Source organism: Mya arenaria, chromosome 15, assembly GCF_026914265.1.
Source record: "Mya arenaria isolate MELC-2E11 chromosome 15, ASM2691426v1".
Classification (NCBI taxonomy): Eukaryota; Metazoa; Mollusca; class Bivalvia; order Myida; family Myidae; genus Mya; species Mya arenaria.
In genome coordinates this window covers 48,947,144-48,970,409 of record NC_069136.1, presented here as the reverse complement: position 1 = coordinate 48,970,409, position 23,266 = coordinate 48,947,144, and the positions used below count along the sequence as shown (strand labels likewise).

Sequence of the window (23,266 nt, the reverse complement as noted above, 5' to 3'; positions counted from 1 at the left end):
ATATCATTCATGTCTATAGCTGTTAATGTAATATGACATGCATGTTCATGCACATGCCACCTATAGACATATGTAATGAGTTGCTATAATAAAGTCGATATAGAAGCATTGCAGTTGTTTTATCTCATGCACAATCCCAAAGCATTACAAGATAGATGTTTACCAGCTTTTGTTATTCAGTGTTGACATTGAAAAGCCAAATCGACGAAGAGGCAAATTTTTACTTCCTTAAATTTTGTACATTTTATAACACTTCGATAAAAATAAAAACGAGGTACTTGTTTTCAAGTTATTTTGAGACATTCGGGCAAATTATTACGCAATGGCCCAGCTCCCATATTCATATTATTAACCCATAATTTAGGTTATACCCAACTAATAGTTTGAATCGTCAACACGGAAGTTTACGGAAAAGAAAATGGGCGCTGCTACATGTTTTGTATTATTCGTTCTGTGTGTTAACGTAACCGTTCTAGGGTCACATTTTCGTGGTGGAACCTTGTCATGGACGTTCATAAATGAGACAACAGTATGTATATTTACAATGTTTTAGTATAGTACTATGTTGCTAAGATAATTCTTCTAAACTGCTATTTTTATATTGAAATTAGTTAATTATAATATTACTGGAAATTTCGATGTCATGTATATAAATACTCTTTGTACTATAATTATTTTGTTTTACGATATAAGAAGTACAGGCACTTCTTGCAACATTGTTATAATGGTTTGTTTTATTATAATTTTCATAGGCCTATTATAAGTGATAGTAATATATGTTTAAAGAATGTATCAATACACTTTTACAGTTAATGTTCAAGTATGGTATATCTGTTTAAACAAGATGTGAATATACTTACATGTATTCATGAAGATGAATTCTATTGCCCGATTTAGACATACTGTATATGGATTTGAATAATGCGACTCATGCATGACTTATATTTTAGATATACCCAGGCACACTGATGTTAATGCCTCGTTTAAAATGTACAAAGTAGAACACAATAAAATAATGAATAGAAATGCATGAAGCATTCAGTTACTGTAAATAAAATATTGACTGACAGGTTATGGCGATAAGTGAGCCGTAACAATTGGTTTAGTCATTGTTAAGGGATATCATTTTATATAATCCTATAATATCTAGGTAAAATTAAACGGATGTTTATTTGTATCTGCATTGAAATAACTTGTATTTGAAGTAGACCACTTATGAAAAAATCAAACTATTGGATCCAAAGAAATGTTTTAAAATCCAAAATATACTGAAGGCTTAGCACAAAACGGTGGTAACTTCATCAAATGAAAGAAGGAGTTATGTAAGCCTTATACGAAACCCTCTATACACTGCCTGATGAAAAGCAATCAGGAAAAGCTACAAGCTTTCATTTAATTATGTCTGCATCAATATTATGACACATTTAACATGTTCTCATTTATTCAGGTGTTAAATTCATGTTTGTATTATATTTTCAGTCTTTGAAATAAATATTGTCTAGACCATTATTTTGCTTCTACAAATGTATATTCTTTTACAAACTTTTAAAGTCTGAAGTTCATTGAAAAATGAGAATATATATTTATACATAAAGATAAATTTGATCACTAAAATTTAAAAGCCTACCTACCGTGTCGAACAAAAGTAATATATATTGGTGTATTTTAACCAATTTTGCAAGGTAAGGCCACATAATTGTTTAAAAGATACCCTAAATGCTTTAAATATGTTTACTATCAAAGCCACTGGAGCGTATCGTTAATGTAGATCTTAAACGATCATAACCAAATTGTCATATAGACGTGTTCGCTAGCCTACCGGCAATTTATGATAGTTGTAGTGAAGTTGCAGGTTCGAACCTCCAGCGGGAAGATTTGGATTTAGCATATTTATTTACCGACCCAATGGTGAGTGTAAGACTATTATTGTCTCACCCTAGCACCTGCTAAGCGGTTATCTATTTTTAAGAATCACCTTTTCCGTCAAATGATGCAAAAATGATCAGAAAATGAAAAACTATGTTTTACTCTATAGTTTTTAATGTTCATAGATACAGTTACGGTACAGATTATCATGGCGTCAGAGGGAAGAGTTCAAAACACTTTGCAATCAGGAACACGTTACCGCGCAAGCTTTGGTTGGTCGAGAGCAACAAATACAATGTATATTTGGATGCAAGGAAGACATTGCAGTACAAACATCGGTGTGCACAGATTTTAGCCCTGTGGCGGAGGAAGACGTGTCAAGTGGCCAAGGATTTATTACGTACACGTCGAATACACCACATTTTGAGCTTAGGTTAGGTCTTATTCATATCCATATGAACACCAGGTCTCAGTTTCTTGTAAACATCTTAAGCATATCATGCTGAAGTATTTTATTATTTTAATCAGCTAAATTACTTAAGCTTGATTTAACATAATAAAAATTAGTTGGTCATAATAACCATTTTGAAAAAAAAACACTTTAAAAGTCTCTAAACAATTCAAATATGATCATTGCGTACTTTTTGTGAAGAACATAAACAGTGTGCTTAGCTTGATTCTTTTACAAGAAATTTCGGATAAATTTGGGAATCGGGACATTGTCAACATTTAACCAATTTATATTGAGCAGTACTGCAACAAAGAATACTTCCCAGTACTTAACCAGTTAGGTTATCCATACAAAAATTGGTAACAACCTCGATACAATTCGTTGTAAACTGCTTAAAGTTAGCTTTATTTCTTTCGATACAATAGTTCACTGGTACACACATTTCTTTTAGGATGTTTGGATATTCATGGGTGTCTCTGGTTGCCGGAGGACGACGCTGGTCAATGGTAACAGATGTTAACCTGAAAGTAAAAAAACCTGGAGGCAGAGTGAATAATTCCCCTACCGTTGATATTCCAGCAATTATTCATTTCCATAGAGGATGTTCTCATGTGTTAAAATTGCCTGGTTAGTTGTGTTTCCTCCTGAAGTTTAAACAATAGAAAGACATACCAAAAGCTAGTTCCATGTTATGATCGAAGCTATTGAATATTAACATACTATTCCTTCAATAGTATAACTTCGAAAACGATCTCTCTATTTATCTATAAAAAGCCTTTTAATAGTTCCTAATTTCCTAAAAGCTTCAAAATATTTAAAATTGCAGCGTAAATAACGGCCGCTAGGTAGGATAGACAACTTGAAGCCGGATTAGCCTCCCAGTTTCAATATACAGTTATAGCTAAGCACCATATAATTATAATACTATACTACATTATTTGCAACAATCATACCAAAATTGATTTAAGAGGCTTGGAAGACAGCGTCAACGTTGGTAAAGGATTAATACTTTAACGTTGTTTTGGAAAATAGTTTCAGATATCGATGGCGATAATGTACGCTGCAGAAAGGCACTATCAAATGATGAATGTGGTGACGTGTGCCAATCATTTGACGAACTAATTCTGAACGAGGTAATATATATAAAACATTTAGCAAGTCGTCGATATACATATGAAAACATGTAGCAATATTTTATTCGAAGCGATATGTTTTTGTTCTAAAATCATTGGACCATCTTACCAAAACTTCCAGTTTAATGTATATTAATTTAACACACTGTTCCTTTGGTAGGACACTTGTACATTGCATTATACCCCGTCCAAGAATTCTAACACTCTTCTTGGATTCTACGCTATTGCAATTCAAATAGAAGATTACGAGGGGAACGAAAGAACACCACTAAGTAGCATACCACTGCAATTTCTACTGAAGCTAGATGAAACTGATAACTGTACGGAACCATCTTTTCTTCCGCCAACCCCCGAGCATGAGCAGTGCTTCAGATTGAATGTTGGAGAAGTGTTTTCTGCAAATATTACAGCCCAAGGCAAACAAAAGTAGGTAAATTGGCAAATAACGGCATGAAAAGTATTGGATTTATTATCTTGTGTAAAAATGTTGTAGCTCTAATTTCTCCAAATAAATAAGCATAATATAGACTTCTATCATCTTAGAAATTGAAGAAAACCCTCTCCTTTCATAAACATAAAGTATTTATAATGTCACATAAATGATTACATACTACAAACTGTATACGATCAAACCAGACCAGAAGGATAGCAATGTATTTATGACCCTTATATCATGAAATAAGTTTTGTATACCTTGCAGACTGCAATATGTCATTACCTCATCCCCGATAGGAATGCAAAGGTCCGGTCTTACACGCGGGTATGAAAATGGATCACATTTTGCTTCTGTTGCAATGTCATGGACCCCTACTGCGAAACAAACGAACGAAAACCATATATTGTGTTTCTATGTCGTAGATATATCAAGGTAAGATGTTACACCCGATATACAGATTTAAAATGCTGACATACGGGTTCCAACTCAGTTACATGTTCCATGTTGAATGACGAGTTTGTATGTAGATAGTGCCTCAAATGTGTTCAATTATTGTGTACAGAATATGCAAATTGGTTTTGATTTGCGAAATTTAGAATACTTAATAGGGATTTTAAATACCCTGGGTGTATATTTCAGTATCTGGAACACAATCAACACATGTTTAACATTAGAATTATCGACTTGTTATTGTAATTATATTCAAAGAAGACATTTTTATTGTTTCCGTTACAAATGCATTTACGTTTAATCTAAAAATATTTTTTTAACCCTTCTATATTAAATGGATAGAATATAGCTGATCTTTCGAATCTGAGCTGCTGTGCATAGTTGACAAAATCAATTTATTATGTTCTGTGATGGTATATGATACCAAAAAATCGGAAATGAATTTCGTAGTTCGGCTTTAAAATATGAAGTGATTATAGTATGAAGCAAGTTATAATAAAACAGTATAGATAGAAGTATCGACCATTAAAATTGTAAGATAAATCAATAAAAAATCTGTTTCAGTCTACATCCCATGCATGGTCACGCACGCACGCACGCACGCACGCACACACGCACACACACACACATATACATACATAAAGATAGCATGTGTAAAACAAATGATCAATACAAAATGGACTGCTGAAGCGGGATCGGCCTGTTAACATACTCCCCCTATTCGTTTAAAATATCTCCTACATTTCTAACTTAAACACTTTCAGATAAACATAATGGTAAATGAAGAGTGGTAGTTATTCCAAGATCAATATTGCCGTGCCTTGTTATAACAGAACATTGGTTATGGAGAATGAATCATGAAAATAATTTAATTCTGTCTAAGATATAAAAACAAATAGACAGTAAGATTAAATACAACTGCATTATGAATATAAGAACAATACTAATGAAGGAATTTCCTCACTGAACCAAGTATAGCGGGGGAAATCATTTCGTTATGATGATCACATACATACATGCATGAAAAGCGTTTTTTTACAATACTTCTCCCCTAGAATTGTCAGGTATACGAATCACCACTGCCAAAAATCCTACAATAGTACATCGAGATAAATTAATTTTAAAGAAACAAAATTTACATCTACACAAATAAATACATCCTTAAATTATCGAATAATTATAGGAACATTTATGAACAAAAATATGGCTGTATAAGTGATTTGGTCGTTTCTTTCCTACTGGTAGTCAAACACACATGTTCCAGGATATTGTATTAATAAATTACTTGGTACGACTACTTCAAGTAGCAAATAGACTGAATTCCCTAACTCAGTAACCGAAAAAAAGAACCATTAATGAATAAATAAATTATATCTTTAACAATGTGGACTTTGGGCGGACTAACAATACAAAATGGGGAAAGGGCGGCGTCACTAGGATACGAGCTGTGAGTTAATGATGCGGAGAATGAAAAGCGACATGAAGATGAGTAGGAAAGAGCATTGATGTTGAACGGCTATTGGTGGCGTCGGGTCAGTAGAAACACAGACAGAGTGCAAAAGGGACTTTGCACGACCAGGATGACCGACGTCGTCGTGCGCCCCCCCCCCAAAAAAAAAAAAAAAAAAAAAAAAAAATAAAATAAAATAAAAAAACATGTCCGGTAATTAGCTGCTGAACATTATGATAATTTATTCAGACGGTTGGAAATAGATCATTATTCTCGAGTGAAAGATGTGACAAGTCATGAAAAGGGATTTAATATATTTCGACATCTCTTCCCCCCTTGGAGGAGAACCGGAACGAAGGATGGAAATGAATTGTTCGAATCTTTGAACAATTGTGCCTTCCAATCTACAAGATTGACTGCTTGAAAGGGTGGGATATAATCTTTTCTCTGGCCAATTGAGCAGCTGTCACACCAGACAAAATTCAACATAAGAAACGTAAACAAAATCACCGAGAGAAACAGCTTACATTGCCCAAGATAACAAACGAAGTTTCCAACTTAATTCATTGCAATCGAAATAAGGTATGCACTGTGCTGTTTGTAGAGTTTTGTGCTGTTCTATGTTTCTTGTTTGTGAATTTGTGTTTTATATCTTTTGCGTTTGCCCATTGCCACTAAACCGGGTTTATGTTTAAACTTTTTGCTACTGAGCATGTTTCTGTAGCTTTTTGAATAATATGTTGACAAACGTAAATCACGAAATCACATGACCTGTGCCGTCTTTACATAGGGAACCAGGGGCCATGATTACGAACAGTCTCAACCCTGAGTGGCGAAACTGCAAATCTCTAATGTTTCCTTCTAATTGGATATTGACAATGCAATTTGCTCAGTTTTATTACTCTTTGAAGCTGTGCATTGTGATCACAACCTTGTTACCGAACAGGTAGTCGTCAGCTTTGTCGGTCACTGCCTGCTTTCGCGCTAGGATTCCAAATAAATTTGCCGGATAATTGCGTTGTTTACGAATGATACCGCGATGTCTCTTTTTGTTCTTTTTGCTCTTACGGAAGCTGCAAAAGCATTTGTAAGGTTAAGAGCAGTCAGCAGTCAGCAAGCGCCCTTACCATCTTTTATTAGCGGACCATGGGCCAAACTTACGAACAATCTCAAGTCTGTGTTCAGATTCAAGTGGTGCATCTTAATTTCGTTGTAACTTTCCTTCTTGTTGAATATTGACAATCAAACTTTATCACTCTTTGAATCTGAAATTTATTTCAGTAAAACGAATGGAATGAAGATGGTTCTTAAGTGTATAATTCAATAAGAATGTTTTTATTTGTCTGAGTCTAGACTCGACCCCACGACTGTTTGTTATCATGCGTCTAAGTAATATATATATCAACGGATCGTTCTAAATCGTGACCACAACCTTGTTTCCGAACAGGTAGTCGTTGAATGTGTCGGTCACTGCTTGATTTCCACGAATACCTCGGCTTGAATAAATGATGACTTTTTGTATGATTTGTTTTTGCTCTAGCAAAAGCATTTGTCCCAAACAGACTTTAAAAGCTTTACAAAAGTCACCATAAGCCCTTGACATGGAGAGAAGTTCTTCTGAAGAAGATAGGAAGAGAAATATTGGGCGTCAATGTATACCAAGTATACAATTATTCGCGTTAAGATTTTGACTTTAACTTAGATTTTTGTGACCTAGTCCTTTAAGTTATTGAGTCATGGGTTGTGGTATTAAGACAAAGTCCTTGATGAAGTGGCGACGAAAAGCGACAGTTCCTAAGAAGTAACGGAGGTGTGAACTGAAAGAGGGAGCTGGCCAATCAGTGATGGAAGAGTTTATTTCGGGATTAGTGGCGATGCCTTGTTCTCATTTGTGGTCACACTGTCTAGAAAAGTCATCGCAAAAAGGCACGGAGTAAATATATCCCATTGTTCTCCATTCAAAGCTAAAACAAAGAACACTAAATAACCAAAACGGAAGCCATACGATTACAATATACTAGTAAACAACCAGACTGTCAACAGAAAAACAGTGAATTGCCAGAAACCTTCATCTTCACCTACCAGTAACCTAAACAAATGCCAAGTTTGGAAAACACTTTGAACCAACGAGAAAGTCAACAGTGTCATCGAACCTAGGAAGCATGAATAAATATTTTGTGTATAGGCATATAAAAGTAGAATCTTTCTAACGAGCCATAACAACGATGGATCAGAAAGGACTTTAGCCCTCATGGATGGCGTTTTAATCTATCATGTCTTACAGGTTCTATCTAACTTACACTTACATCCCAAAAGGATCTTCCAGTTGGGCTACTTGAATTGTCTAGCGTTTGAAAGAACAATCTGATGACGAGTGATTTGGTGTAGCAAATGTCCATATACTCAGTGGAAATGTTTTGTATCTAGTTTACAAGATCCATGCTAATACGACGAAGCTGATCGATAGCTTTTCATTGCTGATCTTAACATCAAGATTATCATCAAGGTGGTTGTCAGAAAATGGATCTGCAATTGAATATTCAAGTAAATGACCACTCGCAATAACAAAAAACAAAAATCAACATCAAAGTATTTCAGATTAAGCAAAAGTTGCTTATCAGTTGAAGACTGGTAAAAAAATTGGAAACAGTTTATCAATTGATACAGCATTCAGTAATCCTAGCAAAGGAACAGAGTGGAAAACAACACCACAAGTATTTGAATCACGAACAACACAATATTTCAAAGAAAAGCTCTTCTCTTTAAATTATGAACAATGATCATTTAAATTAACTATCAAACTAGGTATTTTTGAAATCCACTTTCGAGGGGTGTAGTATCAAATGTGTTAGCTAGTGTGTGTGAATTGCAGAATTTATTCTCTAACGTCCATTTCCGGGTCTATTCTATGATATTATTCAGCATTTCAAAATCTGATTACACAATTTGAGATACTACATGTATATACATTCTTATGTGACAGCACTTACCATTCACTTTTTATCGTGTGGCTGAATTGGAATCCATGAAACAGGATCGGCTCAGTACACATTTAGTTTTCTTTGTATCATTATTGAAAATATTCAGTTATTTCATGACGACGTAAGTCAAAATAAATTACCAACAGGACTTTTCCATTCCTCCATGTGAATATTTACTCAATTATTATTAAGGTACCGTATTGTTATTTCAGAATTTCAAGCCAGGTACGATGCATATATTTGCCAGTATCAGGTACGTGTCACTATGATCACTCTTGCGAAATTTGAGAATTTTCATGATAAAACCTGATTTAGTGAATTAGGCACGCACCTCTGAATGATCATTTATGAACAGACCATACTTTATCATTCAAATTGAAACATTGAAAGAAAAAAATGTAAATAATACAAATATTAAAAGTTATTAGTCATATTAGAAATATTGATCATTGTTTTCCAATTCCATCAAAATGCAAAGTACCGAGAGTGTTTGTTCATGGTTAAGAAGCTAACAATATTGCTTTATAAATGTCTTGGAGGTATTTTGATATCATTAAAATATACTCTTTATATACTCGAATACATGCAAACATTTCCTCTTCATTGTCAAAACAAACAAATATGATTCATCAAAAATAATTCTGCATTAAAATATGTTTTAGATGATTTCATTTTGGTACCGACTTTAATTAAAAAAAAAGAATATTGAAAATTGCCATGGCAACAAATATTACATGCACATATGAGAAATAGTTCAATATATACACTGCTCTAATATCAATGAATGCAACAATCCAATTCTAATTCCATGTCTGGTAAATAATCTTACTAGTGTACGGTTCAATTTCTTTGCTTTGGTGAACAAAGCAAACACACCGAATGTATATATTGGGTGCACGACAATGAAAGACGTCGTTCTATTTGCCATCTCATGGTACTTTCAGTTGGCGACCCGAGGCCACTTGAGGCGGCCTTTGTAAGTGGCAGCGAAATTATTGTGACCTTGAACAAAAATGTAAGTTTGATTTACCTACCACAAATTTAATTATATAATCTAAAAGTATATTATCTAGGTTATTTTATCCGATGCTACCCTTTTATGTGTTTCTCATTTAATTATTCAAAAATGATTTCAAGAAGATCCCGAAACTGACAACGTAGAAAAAGTAAAAAAAAAGGCAAAATTAGTGTTGGATTTTGGAAGGGAATTTTATATACAATGTTAAAATGTGTCAAATCGGAGAGTAACCTTGACATTGACCTTCCAGTTTCAGCTGCCATCTATTCCACCGGAAGTCATTCTATACACACAACAAACGGAATATGTAAGCGTGTTTTACGAGCGCTTCTCACAACATTTAGTCCGGGTACACTTTGAAACTATTCCTATGGATGCCAATTCTTATAGGTTACGCATTCCAGATGGTAATTATATAAATACAAACTTTTTACAATTTGATGTATATATTATATGGAACAAACACAAAAAGTACATGATTTCATTCAACTGTATTTTAATAACGTTAACTATTTATACAATATTTATATGGAAAAATACAGAAACAAGCTCAGTAGCCGAAAGTTTAAACATGAACCCCGCTTAATGGCATAGGGTAAACGCCAAAGACATAGAACACAAAAACAAACAATCACAATCCAGAAACATGGAACAACAGCACACAACTTCACAAACAACACAGTACATATAAACTATATAAAAAAGTAGGTGTGTTTATTAAGGATTGATAGGTACCGGCATGTAACGGACAGTAAACAGTAAACACTTGTATGTTTGAATTTTTTTATCACAATGTCAATGGTCATAACTCTTGTTTTTATGCATAAATACTCAAAACAAAGCACATGCATATGTACTATTATTGTATATTTATAAGTATGTGTACATATATCATCAAATGTACCAAAATCTTTTCAAACTTGAGATACTTACTGCAATTTTTTTCTTCAATTAATACAATCTTGTAAAGCCTTTGTTAATTCTAATATTATTGTTATTACACTTAAACGCCGATCGTTTTCTAATACAATAAGTGTAATTATTTTGCAGGTTTTGTGGTCGACCAACTACAATTTTGTTTGAAACCTTCAATAGAAATGAATCTGACTGTTCGAAATGCATGTAAGTTATCAATTTACTAAGTACTCCTATATAATACTTTGCATTTGGCATAGCTGAATAAGATGTAGTTTGAACTAGATTTAGACAAATCAAATGTTGAGCATTAAACGCTGTGCTACATGTGGGTTTGATTGGTTTATATTTTAAGCGAAGAGGCACCGAATAAGTGTGTTTTAAAATACCTAACTTTTTACTATGTATTTATTTACACTGAATGCCAGTAGAAACATATGGCATGTATGTTATTTGCTATATTTTTGTACTATAAACTGAAATGATCAACTGAATTGATATCTATCATGTTCATAGCTTTTAGTTATTTATCGTCGAAAGAAACTTCTAGCCCCGTAACGTATCTTTCTTAAATGGGCAACGTATTTATAACCTAATATACCTTGATAACTAGGTCACACTTCACCGCCTTCAAAAACTACAATACAAACTTCATCTACATTTTAACATCTTCTGTTTTGACACTGTCATATCACAAAAACGGTGCAGGATGAAACAATGTTATTATTCTTCATACTGTGCTTTCATTTCATTCATACATTGGCTCTAAATGTATAGAAAAGAGATTTTCAACAGCAAATATACTTAAATTTGTTTTAATGAAATAAAGTTCCTAAATTTGTAGCAAGGCAACCGTTGGCAATAAAAGGTAAACATACTTGCGAGAATTGATAAAACATACGGAACTGAACACTTTTCACGAACATCAGATTTTGACGTTGTCAACCTTAGGGTCTAGCAAGTTTTACATTTATATATCAATCCTGTGGAACTGCATTCCCTGATTTTATAAATTTTACTCTTATAAACCTTTAAATGGAAAAGGAGATCATACACACCGTCAACGTACCACTTCAACTTGGCACTACACCAAAAGATGCGTTTGAACATTTTTAACGTATAACAAAACTCCAATGATTGCCAGATGTGTAAACTCTATTTTATCAGGAAAAGTTTTATTGGTGTTAAAGGAGAGCACTACAAAATCCGATACTGTTTAACGCTCACAAGAGTCCTTTATCTTTATTCCACAAAACACTAACCCGTACGTATTGGTTTAAAAATATTTCATTTAGAAAATCACAGTGAATAACTGGATCAAATATCCTTTTTTTAAATAACATATACGCTATTGTTATTTTTCCCGTGGCCGTATCTTACTACTCATTACAGTAGCGGGTCTTGTCAGACGCTTTATAATCCACTTTCAATTCAGCAAGGTAAAATTGATTTGAACAAAATCGCTTAAGGACAACGACTTGTACTGCAACTTAATCAACTCCGAAAACATAATGTTTATACTATGACTACACGCGTTCTCAATAACTTCTAGGAAATATTCTGCTGTTGTTTCTTAGTGAAATAATGATAACAGAGAAATAATAAAACAATGAAAAAGAAACGAAACTGTATATTAGACAAGTATAACAAGTTTTATACAGCTTGTTGTTTATTCACTTTGTTTTAAAAAATAGTTGTTTTTTTTTATTTCTGCTTTTTTCTTCTCAAGCTTTTCCCCCAATTCTGCATTAAAATCTTTTTGGAAACTCTTTTATGAACTTTTTAACGGAATAAACGCTCTAAAACATTTTCTCCTACTTCTTCCATTGATTAAGTTCGCACAATTTGTCTTCCATGTTTTTGAATGATAACAGTGCAGCGATAGTATTAAAAAGTACAGTTTAAATACTCGTAAAAATATTCAAACATAACATACCGTTTATTCTGATGTACGCATGTACAGTTTATTATCAATTAAATTAAATATAATTTGTTTGCGAATCCATCAAACGCATGAAATTATTTATTTTGCAATGGATGTTTAAACGGAATGGCATGGTACATTTTTCGTAGGTAATTGAAGTCAATCTGAATCTCAGTAGAGACGCTTGACGCTTGTCACATGTTTGCGTTTTTTGCATACCGATTTGTTATCACACCTGGCCCTTTAAATTTAACTACTCGTTTTTATATTTTGAAAAAATGCGGTGTTTATGAATAAAAGGCGATCATGTTTTCATTATTGTTAGGTTTGTGTGATCACGTGACAAGATGGCCACGTCTCAAATTTGTTCTGGACTTTTAGCATAGTATTATGGATTTTCGCAATTGTTCAGTGAAAAAAGGTGAACTATTTTGGGAAGATGTGTTTGTGGGAGCTGTGTTAAATGAGCTATCGGAAAATCTTGCAGGAATAAAGTGTCTAAACGTAAAAATGGAAGCAGTACGGATGAATAATTTTTAAACCTGAGTAAAGTGTCCAAAATCGGAGGCCCGGTAGAAAATAATGACAATGACAAAGTTTATTTGCTATAAGGCCACCGGCCCATTACAATATACAGACATACAGTATATATTTACAATGTTGTGCAACAGTACAATGAAACACATTGAAACAACTATACAGTAATATTGTTTTTATATAGGTATTGATTTTTAGAATTTCATTCTTCAAGTCGAACTTTTCTTTTATTAAATGCATGGTACAAATACGTAGAGACACTTTTAACTATATTAATATTAGATGATGCCATGAGTATTCTAAACTTGTTAATGCTAGGATTAACATAATATTTCTGTGGTATTTATTGGGATCGCAGATCCTCATAGAAATCACAAACAAGTAGAAAGTGGTATTCATTTTCAATACGTTCAAAGTGGCATACTTTGCATAATCTTCATTCCCTTGGGGTATCAGTATAACGAACCTTTTCAATTTCTTAATCGTGAGAACTAGTTCTAAAAGATACATATATAAATCTAAATCTTCTGATATTTAAAACATCTAAATATTTGTCGTATCCAAATGATGTCTGTAGCTTTTTGCTTATATATTGAACCCGAAATATGAGCATAATTTTCTACTATTACTAACTTTACTATGCCAATCTTGTTTAAACATGTCATATAATCTATTTGTAAACGACTTAATAAAAAATATTTCCGAACAAACGTTTTGGTTGTCCCAAATGTAACCAAAACCTATTGATTGTAGACATACACGTAATTTTGTTACCCAGTTATTTCTACCATGTAAGTCATCATTACACATCATGATATAGCATTTCTTAACAAATCTATGATCATGCATTTTTAGTATTTTAAGCCAATATTTAACACAACGTTTATAAGATTTTATATACATTGGGTATCTACCACAATCTCCTAAAACAGTGTCATTTGTTGTATGTAACTTAGCACACATAAACCTTTTACATGCATAAATATGAACCCTTTCGAGGTCATCATATTTTCCGAGACCCCATACTTCTGCTCCATATAGGAGTTGTGAGCATATTTTTGCATCAAAAAGTTTGAAGAATACTCCATTTGACAGTTGACCACATTTATATAAAGAACATAACAATGATACCAGCACACGTTTACCCTTTATGCAAAATTCATGTACCATACAATTAAATGAAAGTTGTGGTGTAAACGTAAGTCCTACATAACAAAATTTATTGACCACTTCTAGAGGAGTAGTGTTGTAGAACCATTTCTCAGTTCTTGAGAGTCTTCCACCTTTTTTAAAGACAACAATTTTGGTTTTAGTTTCGTCAACCTTTAACTTGTATGTGACACAAAATTCTGAAAGTAAATTTAACTGTTTTTGCAAACCGTACACAGTATCTGACAATAACGCTATATCATCGGCAAACATAAGTAAAAACAGATTAACAGTCCCTGGATGCAACTGTATTCCATGGACATTATTACTTTCTAGAAAAGTAACTTATTCGTCAATAAAAAAAGAAAATAATATTGGACTTGCTAAACAGCCCTGTTTTAAACCAACAGAGCTTTGTATATAGTTACTTCGACATCCATTACATCTTATACATGATTTTACAGAATTATACATACTAAGTAAAGACTTAAATAATTTTCCTTTAACTCCTTTCTTTCCTAGATAGTTTCTATCAATAGTATCAAAACATTTTTGAAAGTCAACAAAAGCAACATACAATTTGCCTTTCTTTTTTATAAAGCATGCGTTCTATAAATAATGAGGGTCAAATCTCAGTAAGTTTTTGAGAAATTTTGAATCAAACAAACTCTGTACTTTTTGATGACTCTGCTTATTTAACAACAGTAATTGTAAAAGTCCAAGCGCTTCAGATAAAATCATTAATAACCCAATTGCTACAATGGCCAGAAACGCGGAAAATTTCTAAAGCGGACATCTCGACAATTTTGAATGTGCTGGAGAAGATTAAAGGTCAAACTAACAATGTAGAAGCCAAACTAGAAACGCTAAATACTTTTGAGAAAAAGGCTGACGATTTTGATAGAGATTTGAAGAAGCTATGGACCTTGGTGCATGATTCAAATAAAGGTTTTGATGAGAAAATCAATAGCATTTGTGAAAAGGTTGAGCATCTGGACTTCCGACAATCCAAAATACAGTCAAAAGCTTTAGAACAGCAAAATTTAAGGATGAAAAACGAAGATGCAATATTTGTTTTACATAATGTTATCGAAAATGCCATCTTTAATAAGTTACAATTACCATGCGCATTTGTAGACCTAAACAATGCATTTGATTCTGTTTATAGGAATGCTCTGTGGTACAAACTTTTCAAAATGGGGCTGGATGGAAACTACTTAAAATATTTAGAGCAATGTATTCTGTGGTAAAATCGTGTGTCAAACATTGCAATTCCGTCTCCGATTTGTTCGATATTTCTATTGGTTTACGCCAAGGACAAAATAATTCCCCGGTATTGTTTGCATTTTTCCTAGAAGATCTAGAACTGTTTCTACAACAGAACGTTGACTGTGGTATTAGCCTATACGATTTATGTATTAAGATTTTGCTTTTTGCAGTCGATATGGTAATAATTGGAAACCCAGTAGAAGATTTACAAAGAAGTTTAGACCATCTTTACGATTATTGCCAAACGTGGGGCTTAGAAGTAAATATAGCCAAAACTAAGGTTGTAGTATTCCGTAAAAAGGGACCGGTTAGGGCTAATGAAACCTGGGTCTATAGTGGCGTACCACTTAAAGTAGTTGACAACTTAAACTATCTAGGCATAGTATTTAACTATACGGGCACTTTCGTTTTAAATAATCAATATGTAGTCGGTAAGGCTCTAAAGGCTATGAACGTATTAACCAAAAGTATTAACAAATATGACGATTCTCCGAAAATTGCACTTCCATTGTTTGACTCATTTGTAGGTTCGATTCTTAACTATGCGAATTCTGTCTGGGGGTTTTCAAAAATGAAAAATATAGAAAGGATCCACCTAAAATTTTGCATATCGCTTCTAGCAGTTTAGCAAATTACGGAGAATTAGGTCGTTATCCAATATATATTAACAGATACGTGCTAAGTATTAAATATTGGTTCAAAGTACAACAGTCTATTAATATTTTATTATTTTTTTATACCGTAAATCAGTTGATTTAAGCGAGGAAGGCCTCACAACTTGGGCATCTAACGTTAAATGTTTACTTGAGGAGAATGGATTTTTAGACGTCTGGGTTATTCCGGGGAAATATAATGTCAAACTATTTGCCCCAGTCTTTAAACAACGTTTAATCGATAGTTTTCTATAAAAGTGGCGTTCTGATCAACAGTGCGAAACTTAATAGTCTATACTTGCATCTGCACAGTACGTTCATCTTAATTTATTATATAACAAAACTAATAGAAAATACCTTACTCAATTACGTGTATCAGCGCACAGGTTACGTATTGGTAGGTACGGACAAAACAGACTGCCAAGAAATGAAAGATTATGTTTATTATGTCATATACAGAAAACGGAGGATGAATTCCATTTTGTTATCAGATGTAACTGTTTCGATGACCTCCGTTTAATTTTTATTAAAAAATGTTTTTATGCAAAATCCAGCATGTTTAAATTTACTCAACTAGCTAGTAGCAATAACAAAACAAAAATTGTAAATTTATGTAAATTTTTGGTCCAGGCAAATAATAGAAGAAACCTATTAATCAATGATATTGTTTAAGTCGTAATCGTATAATCACTGTTGTAACCACTAACCATCTGAATTTCCATAATGTATCTAATTAACTAGATAAACAGCTTCTTATATCTATTATTATTCAGAATATTGTTATACATGAACATTCTCCATATTTCTTATGCTATTCTTGAATTGTTATTGTTATTGGCTACCTTGTAACGATGATCACACGCATGAATATCTTATTTAATTGTATATATTTGTTTGACGGGATGCTTTGTTGCACAAGTCGAAATAAACTTCTGTTCTGTTCTGTTCATTTTGTACGAAATGTTAATTTCAAAAGTCGCAGATACTCTTCAGCGCGGCTGCCGAATCCCGTTTGCTCGAACAAGTTTGGCTTGATTTTTTCGTTGGCTCTAACAAAAATAAATATTGCAAAGTGGTTGTCTTGTTACTATACCCTAATATATATAAAAAAAATGCAGCTTATCTATGTTAATATTTATATAAATATATATATTTTTTGTCAATCAGTTGTTTTATAGATTGTTTGTATTTTTACATTTAATAAATATTGAATAATATACGCCGTTTAACTTGTTTAATTTTAGATGACAACGAGTGCGCGACGGATTTCCCTGATAACGGATGTAGTCAGATCTGCCGCGCCGGCCATAGGAGCTGCATAGGTACGTGACACGTGACGCGAAAAAAAGCCTTACATATATACTTGGATATGGAAAAAAATAAAGGCATGTACAGTACACATTGTTTCTAATTTCCAAAACCCTTTTTGCATTTAACAGCTAACCAAGTTATAAAAATGGTAGCACTTATATGCGGAAGATTCTTGCGAACTAGGAAAAATCACAACTGAGTATGTAGTCATACAGGGACTCGCTAACTCAAACTTTCCTAATTCGGTTGCTAATGTTTTCTCTTAAAGTCGAGTTAGGGTGACACTAAGGTCGCACAACATTAGCTATATTAGAAATTTGATTTATACATATAATGTTTGTTCTAAACACGGATGAATAAATATAATGTTTTCCGACATTTTCCCAATGTCCATTAGAGGTTCAGTTCAAGAGTGCAATTAAATGGGTTTAAGGGCAATTCTATTGAACAATCTTTCCTTTTTATATTGATTATAAGGAAAAAAACAACATTTTTCGCTATTCCCTCGCTTCGGATTTAATGAAAACTGACAAAATTATAAAAAAAAATTTCGCTCGCTCGCTCAATTTTATTTTGGCAAAAATCCGAGGAACGAAACATTAATTTGGTTTGGCTTTAAGAGATTTTCCAACTAGGTGTTCATGGTTTCTTGGCAAATCTACCCGTGTAATTGAAAACAGCCCCCACTGACAACTTCAATCCAATTGTTTTTGTACAGACACTTTTCAATTTTTAACAGACCTCTTTTACGAAATATCATGGTTTTTATTATACTTATATTGACCTCTAGTCTCGATTTCTTACAGTAAATTTCTAATAATGAGCAACAGTGTGCTGTAATCGACAAAACCATTGATGACAAATTAGAGCCATTTCTTCACAAAAAGGATTATGAAATATCTTAAGGGTTAACTAGTGATGTAATGCACGAAGAAGTTGCCAACGTAGTGAAGAGTTTAAAACTTAAGAAAAACGCCGTATATGAACGTATAGAAATGTATAAATGAACATGCAAAGCACGCCTGTTAGTGCTGACAAAAGGTTTGGCTTGTAGCCAAAATCTTAGAAAAATGATACTTAAAAGAATCACACCAGCACAGTTTCCGCAAGAGCTTCAGTTTTGTAACCACTGGGTTTAATGTACAAAAAACGATTTTTATAACAAATAGAACGATGGCACGTTGGTATATTACTCAAGCTTGGGCAGTTTGGTCTTGTTGGGAAGGCTTTTCAAGTGTGTGTATACCACGTGATAAATTGCGTCATAAATGCTACGTCGGAAGGCCATATTTTGCTTCGAATGAAGACTTTAAACAAAGATAACTTCACTATTTCTTCACTACTTTAAATGAAGCATAGCGCAGTCTACGCCGCTTACGGAGCCCTGCCTTCGGTCTTTTACCAGAGTTTGATTCAGAGTTTAGTTTCTTAAAACACTTCGACAAACCTTTTCACAAAACGGCCGTCTGACGGAGCACTGTCAAAACATTATTTTGGAAACAGCTTTGTCAAAGTGTTTGATGAAACTAATCACCTTATCAAACTCCGGTAAAAAAACGAAGGCGGGGCTCTTTAAGAAGCATAGACTGCCCTTTGTGTCATTTAAAAAGGTGTAGTAAAGGAATAGAAGATATTTGTTTATTTCAGTGTAAGATCGTATTTTATTTCACGAGTGTCATAGAAAAACGTATTTTCACGAGTGGCGAAGCCACGAGTGAAAATGTAGTTTTTTATGATCACGAGTGAAATTAAATACGATCTTACACTGAAATAAAGAAATTTTCTGTTTCTTTTATGCTTATTTTCGGAGTTTTATTTGTTTTTCATTTATTTCTGAATTACCCCCTTTTTTTAAAAGGGTAGGCTTTACGCTGCTACCCGTGGGGCGCCGCTTATGCATAATTATAGCTGTGAACTTTTTTACTTTCGGTTTGCTGAAAAATAGTTCTCTGCTATTCATTCTTATTGCTTAATATTCGCTCGTTCGCAGTAAACAATGAAGTATTATTAGTGCACATATGTTCCAAAAAAAAATGAAAACACCTTTAATTTTAAGATGGGCATAAATACATAACCAAATTACTACGCCGCTATTTAAAGAATGAAAATTTGGAAGGTCAAATGTGTTAGCAAAACAAATGTGGATACTCATTGGATTTTAACCATTTTTCTTAGTTTAAGACTGCATATGTACGCGTGTTTTTATAGTAAGTTAATATTCAGTCATCTTACTGTCAGAGACCAGTCTGTTTCGCTTTAAAATGTTTGTTTTCCAGATAAAGAGTAAATGCCACACTAGTTTGTTGACACATTTTGAGGTTCGGGTGGGGTAAAAAATATCGGATAGATCTATCTGTAAATTGTTGTGTGAATTCTCCAGGAAGTTCATTTTACTTACAACAACGGTTAACAGTTCAAAATACATTTAAACGATGATATCAAATGTTATTTATGTTCGAACAGTTGTTTTTGTCTGTAATTTGTTTGGTATGAAAGCAAATGTTCGAACATTCAGCTTCAAAGATCAGTAAAATGTTTGATAAACGGGATAACTGGTAATAAACGGTAAGTTGTTATTTCCAATTATATATTTATTTAAATTTATAAAACATTTCTTTATCTTTTTAACATTTTTGACATAATTTACTGAAGTCCAGTGTTCTGTTTTGATCAAGGCAAGTACATCAGTACATGTAACAACAAAGGAATTTAAAAGTAGTTCTGAAAGTTGATATTTTCACTCCTTATTTTGCAGTGAAAATATCAAATTGATGTTTTCACTGTTGTTATTTCACTGTTAAAACCCCATATTTCATCGTAAAGCATGAAATAAAAAGTTAACTTTGTTTTAAGTCTTTATTTTAAGCAAAATGTTGCCTTCCGACGGTAGCGTATATGACGTAATTTATCACGGGGTATACACACACTGTCTTCTTACGCTGAAATCTACTTATAACGATCTAAAATGTACTGTTACCTTCAATGGTGAAAATTAAATTGTTCTATATTGTAGTTTTATATTGTTTACATAAATTACAGCCAGCGATATTACTACAATTAATCTGCCTTAACATTTTATTGTTTAAGCAAATCCAGGGAGTTCATATACGAACTAGATGAGTCTATATTAGGGCTAAACAATTTGTACTTGTCAGTTATTATCAGGAATTGATATGTTTTACATTTGATTCTTTATCTTGACTAAACATGGACAGATAGAAACATATTTTTATGAAGATATTTTCAGTTTATTTAAGATGGAAATGGTACATTAGGATGTATACATGGTATTTGCAAAATCGTATGTGCCTTTAGATTTCAAAGTTTTATAAACGATTCTCTGTCACATCCAGAACTAATGCGATATAGGAAACAATGGACGCATACTGTAAAAGCTCTCGTGCTTTAGTTCTGAATGAACTAAATTCGATGAAGATTTTAGTTTGTTATTTTTGTCTGAACGTATCAAAAACAATAGTGTATCAAGTCTTTGACACGGACTATTATAAACAAACTCAAATGCTCATTCCTGATTGTGGTGCAAACCAACTTGTCAACAACGGTGTCACGAATGTAATAAGATTATTAAGAATTTGGAGATCCATAGAATAAGACATACCATTTAAATCATCAGAATTATGCCCCTTGCATTGTCAGAATTGGTATGCTTTCTAACCTTATAAAAATAAACGTCTTCATGACATTTTAAACATATACAACGTACTGCAAATAATGGATAATACTCTTAACTAATAACACATTGATATGATCAAAATTCATTTATACATGCTATTTTTTTTAAAACAAATATATTGCGTAATTATTGCCTGTTTTATTTACCAAAGCGGGTCTTTCCCCAAATATCATATTAAAAATGCACAAAGGGAGCGCTAAGAAGTCGATGGAGTCACCTAGGCTAAGGATAAGGTGGCATAATTCGGGACTCCTTGGCCATTTTTATCGAAAGCAACCTCGGATGTACGCCGGTACATCAGTTGAAGTAGTTCGTAGATAATTATATTATTAATTAAATGTAGAGTTTTAGCTTGTATTTATTGACCTAAGTTCAAATTGATTGCCAGTGAAGTGTTTTATTGTACACATAATTGAGATTCCCAAGAGTTAAGTAATTTAGTCATTAAGTTTAACTGCTAAATTAAATAAATACGCGATCTCCTTGCAGCGGACTTAAACATACCAATTTCTGAGTACGTTAACCCTCCAAATACATCCGAGGTAGTTTTCGATAAAAATGGCCGAGGAACTCCGAAAGAAGGTGGCAATTGCGGTTCAGCTTTAGTTACGATGGTTTTAAGTTAGTGATGAAGGAAGCCTTAACGTAACTTCGAGTTAGATCAAGAAAACAATACAAATAAATTACTGCTGTACATACAATGTACATTCCCTAGAGTCGCATGGTTTGTAATCCAGGCCCTTATATCACAAGAATACAAATCTCAATCTCAGTCTCAACTCATTTAAAAGTATGGAGCCAGACCTTTCAGCATTGAAATATACTGTGGTTTTTTTCAGATATCTACGTATGCATACTCAGGTGCGAGGCTCAGTGCGTATTTGGAAATTACGGAAATTCATGTATAGCAGCTACAACACCAGGTAAAATTAAATTTATAGAAAGCGAAGTGTTGTTTGTGCTGATATATTCACTCAAAATCTAATTCTGTATAAATATCGAAAATGCATATTTTCATAACGTGATTGCTGTATGTTGCGTAAGTGTAATTTGCTTTTCATTACATGATGGGTGAACTGAAGTATTACTTGGCTATATATGTGAAATAATTGTGCACCTTCTGTAACAAGCACCAAACTTTGCATAGTTGTAGTACAAACCATTCCCTTTCATTTAAGGCCAGGAGACACGCATAGTAGTGCACGTGTCTCTCACAATTGAGGCCCTAACAAGGTACCTCAAATTAACTTTTTAAAACAAGACAAAGATAAAATCATTGTAAAATTAAATAAAAAAATGAATGTTTTAAATGGTAACAATTACTTACAACACTATATGGAACTCGAATTATTTCACATGAAAAACCAAGAAAATAGAATTGGTTATCAACGCTAACTGAGGCCCATATTGGAGGACAATGTGAAATATCTGTATTTGTTGAAAACAAAATAAAGAATCAAGACACATAATTATAACATTACATTGTTCATTAACATGGTTTGTGTAAAAAACACACAAGAATTTGGACAGATTAAAAAAAGGTAAACTTACTTTTAAGAGGCCCTAGAAGAGGTACCCAATAATGAATTGAAAAAATAAAAACGCTAGATTTTTGTTTCATTTTGTATAATATCACAGTACAATTCAATTATATGTATTGAATGCTTTGACATCATTTATATTGGAGAAAATTTTATAAAAAAAATAAGTTTTTTTTTTACTGCGACATATGTCATTATGAGGCCCCGAAAGGGTCAAATTAAGCTAAAGATTACATATTGACAAGTTTTAATAAAAAAAAGCAATTTAATTCACACATACAATTTTAACATACTTTTAATAACAGTTGAGCTACAGTAATTTGTCGAATATGTCAAATCATTCATTCATATACAAAATAATACACAAAGAGAAGGCAATTCAGTTCATAATATACAAATTGTCCATGTAGCAACCATTATTAACTACTATTTATTCATAAATGAACTTAACTGCTAAAATGTAATGCCTAAAAAGAAATAACCTATAT

The 23,266-nt window shown here is 32.9% G+C and overlaps 1 protein-coding gene across 3 annotated transcripts in view; it reads left to right on the top strand.

Moving 5' to 3' along the window:
- Positions 1–401: 401 nt before the first annotated feature.
- The window catches only part of LOC128219753 (uncharacterized), a 44,027-nt gene continuing 21,162 nt past the window's right edge, over positions 402–23,266 (top strand). For all 3 annotated transcript variants that reach the window (XM_052927712.1, XM_052927711.1, XM_052927713.1), the window contains exons 1-12: positions 402–529; positions 2,052–2,299; positions 2,769–2,944; positions 3,350–3,450; positions 3,611–3,876; positions 4,151–4,318; positions 8,980–9,020; positions 9,712–9,782; positions 10,036–10,192; positions 10,836–10,907; positions 17,477–17,554; positions 22,077–22,160. In XM_052927712.1, coding sequence (XP_052783672.1) covers positions 419–529; positions 2,052–2,299; positions 2,769–2,944; positions 3,350–3,450; positions 3,611–3,876; positions 4,151–4,318; positions 8,980–9,020; positions 9,712–9,782; positions 10,036–10,192; positions 10,836–10,907; positions 17,477–17,554; positions 22,077–22,160 — 1,573 coding nt within the window. In that variant the 5' untranslated portion in view covers positions 402–418. The remainder of the gene's footprint in view (positions 530–2,051; positions 2,300–2,768; positions 2,945–3,349; positions 3,451–3,610; positions 3,877–4,150; positions 4,319–8,979; positions 9,021–9,711; positions 9,783–10,035; positions 10,193–10,835; positions 10,908–17,476; positions 17,555–22,076; positions 22,161–23,266) is intronic.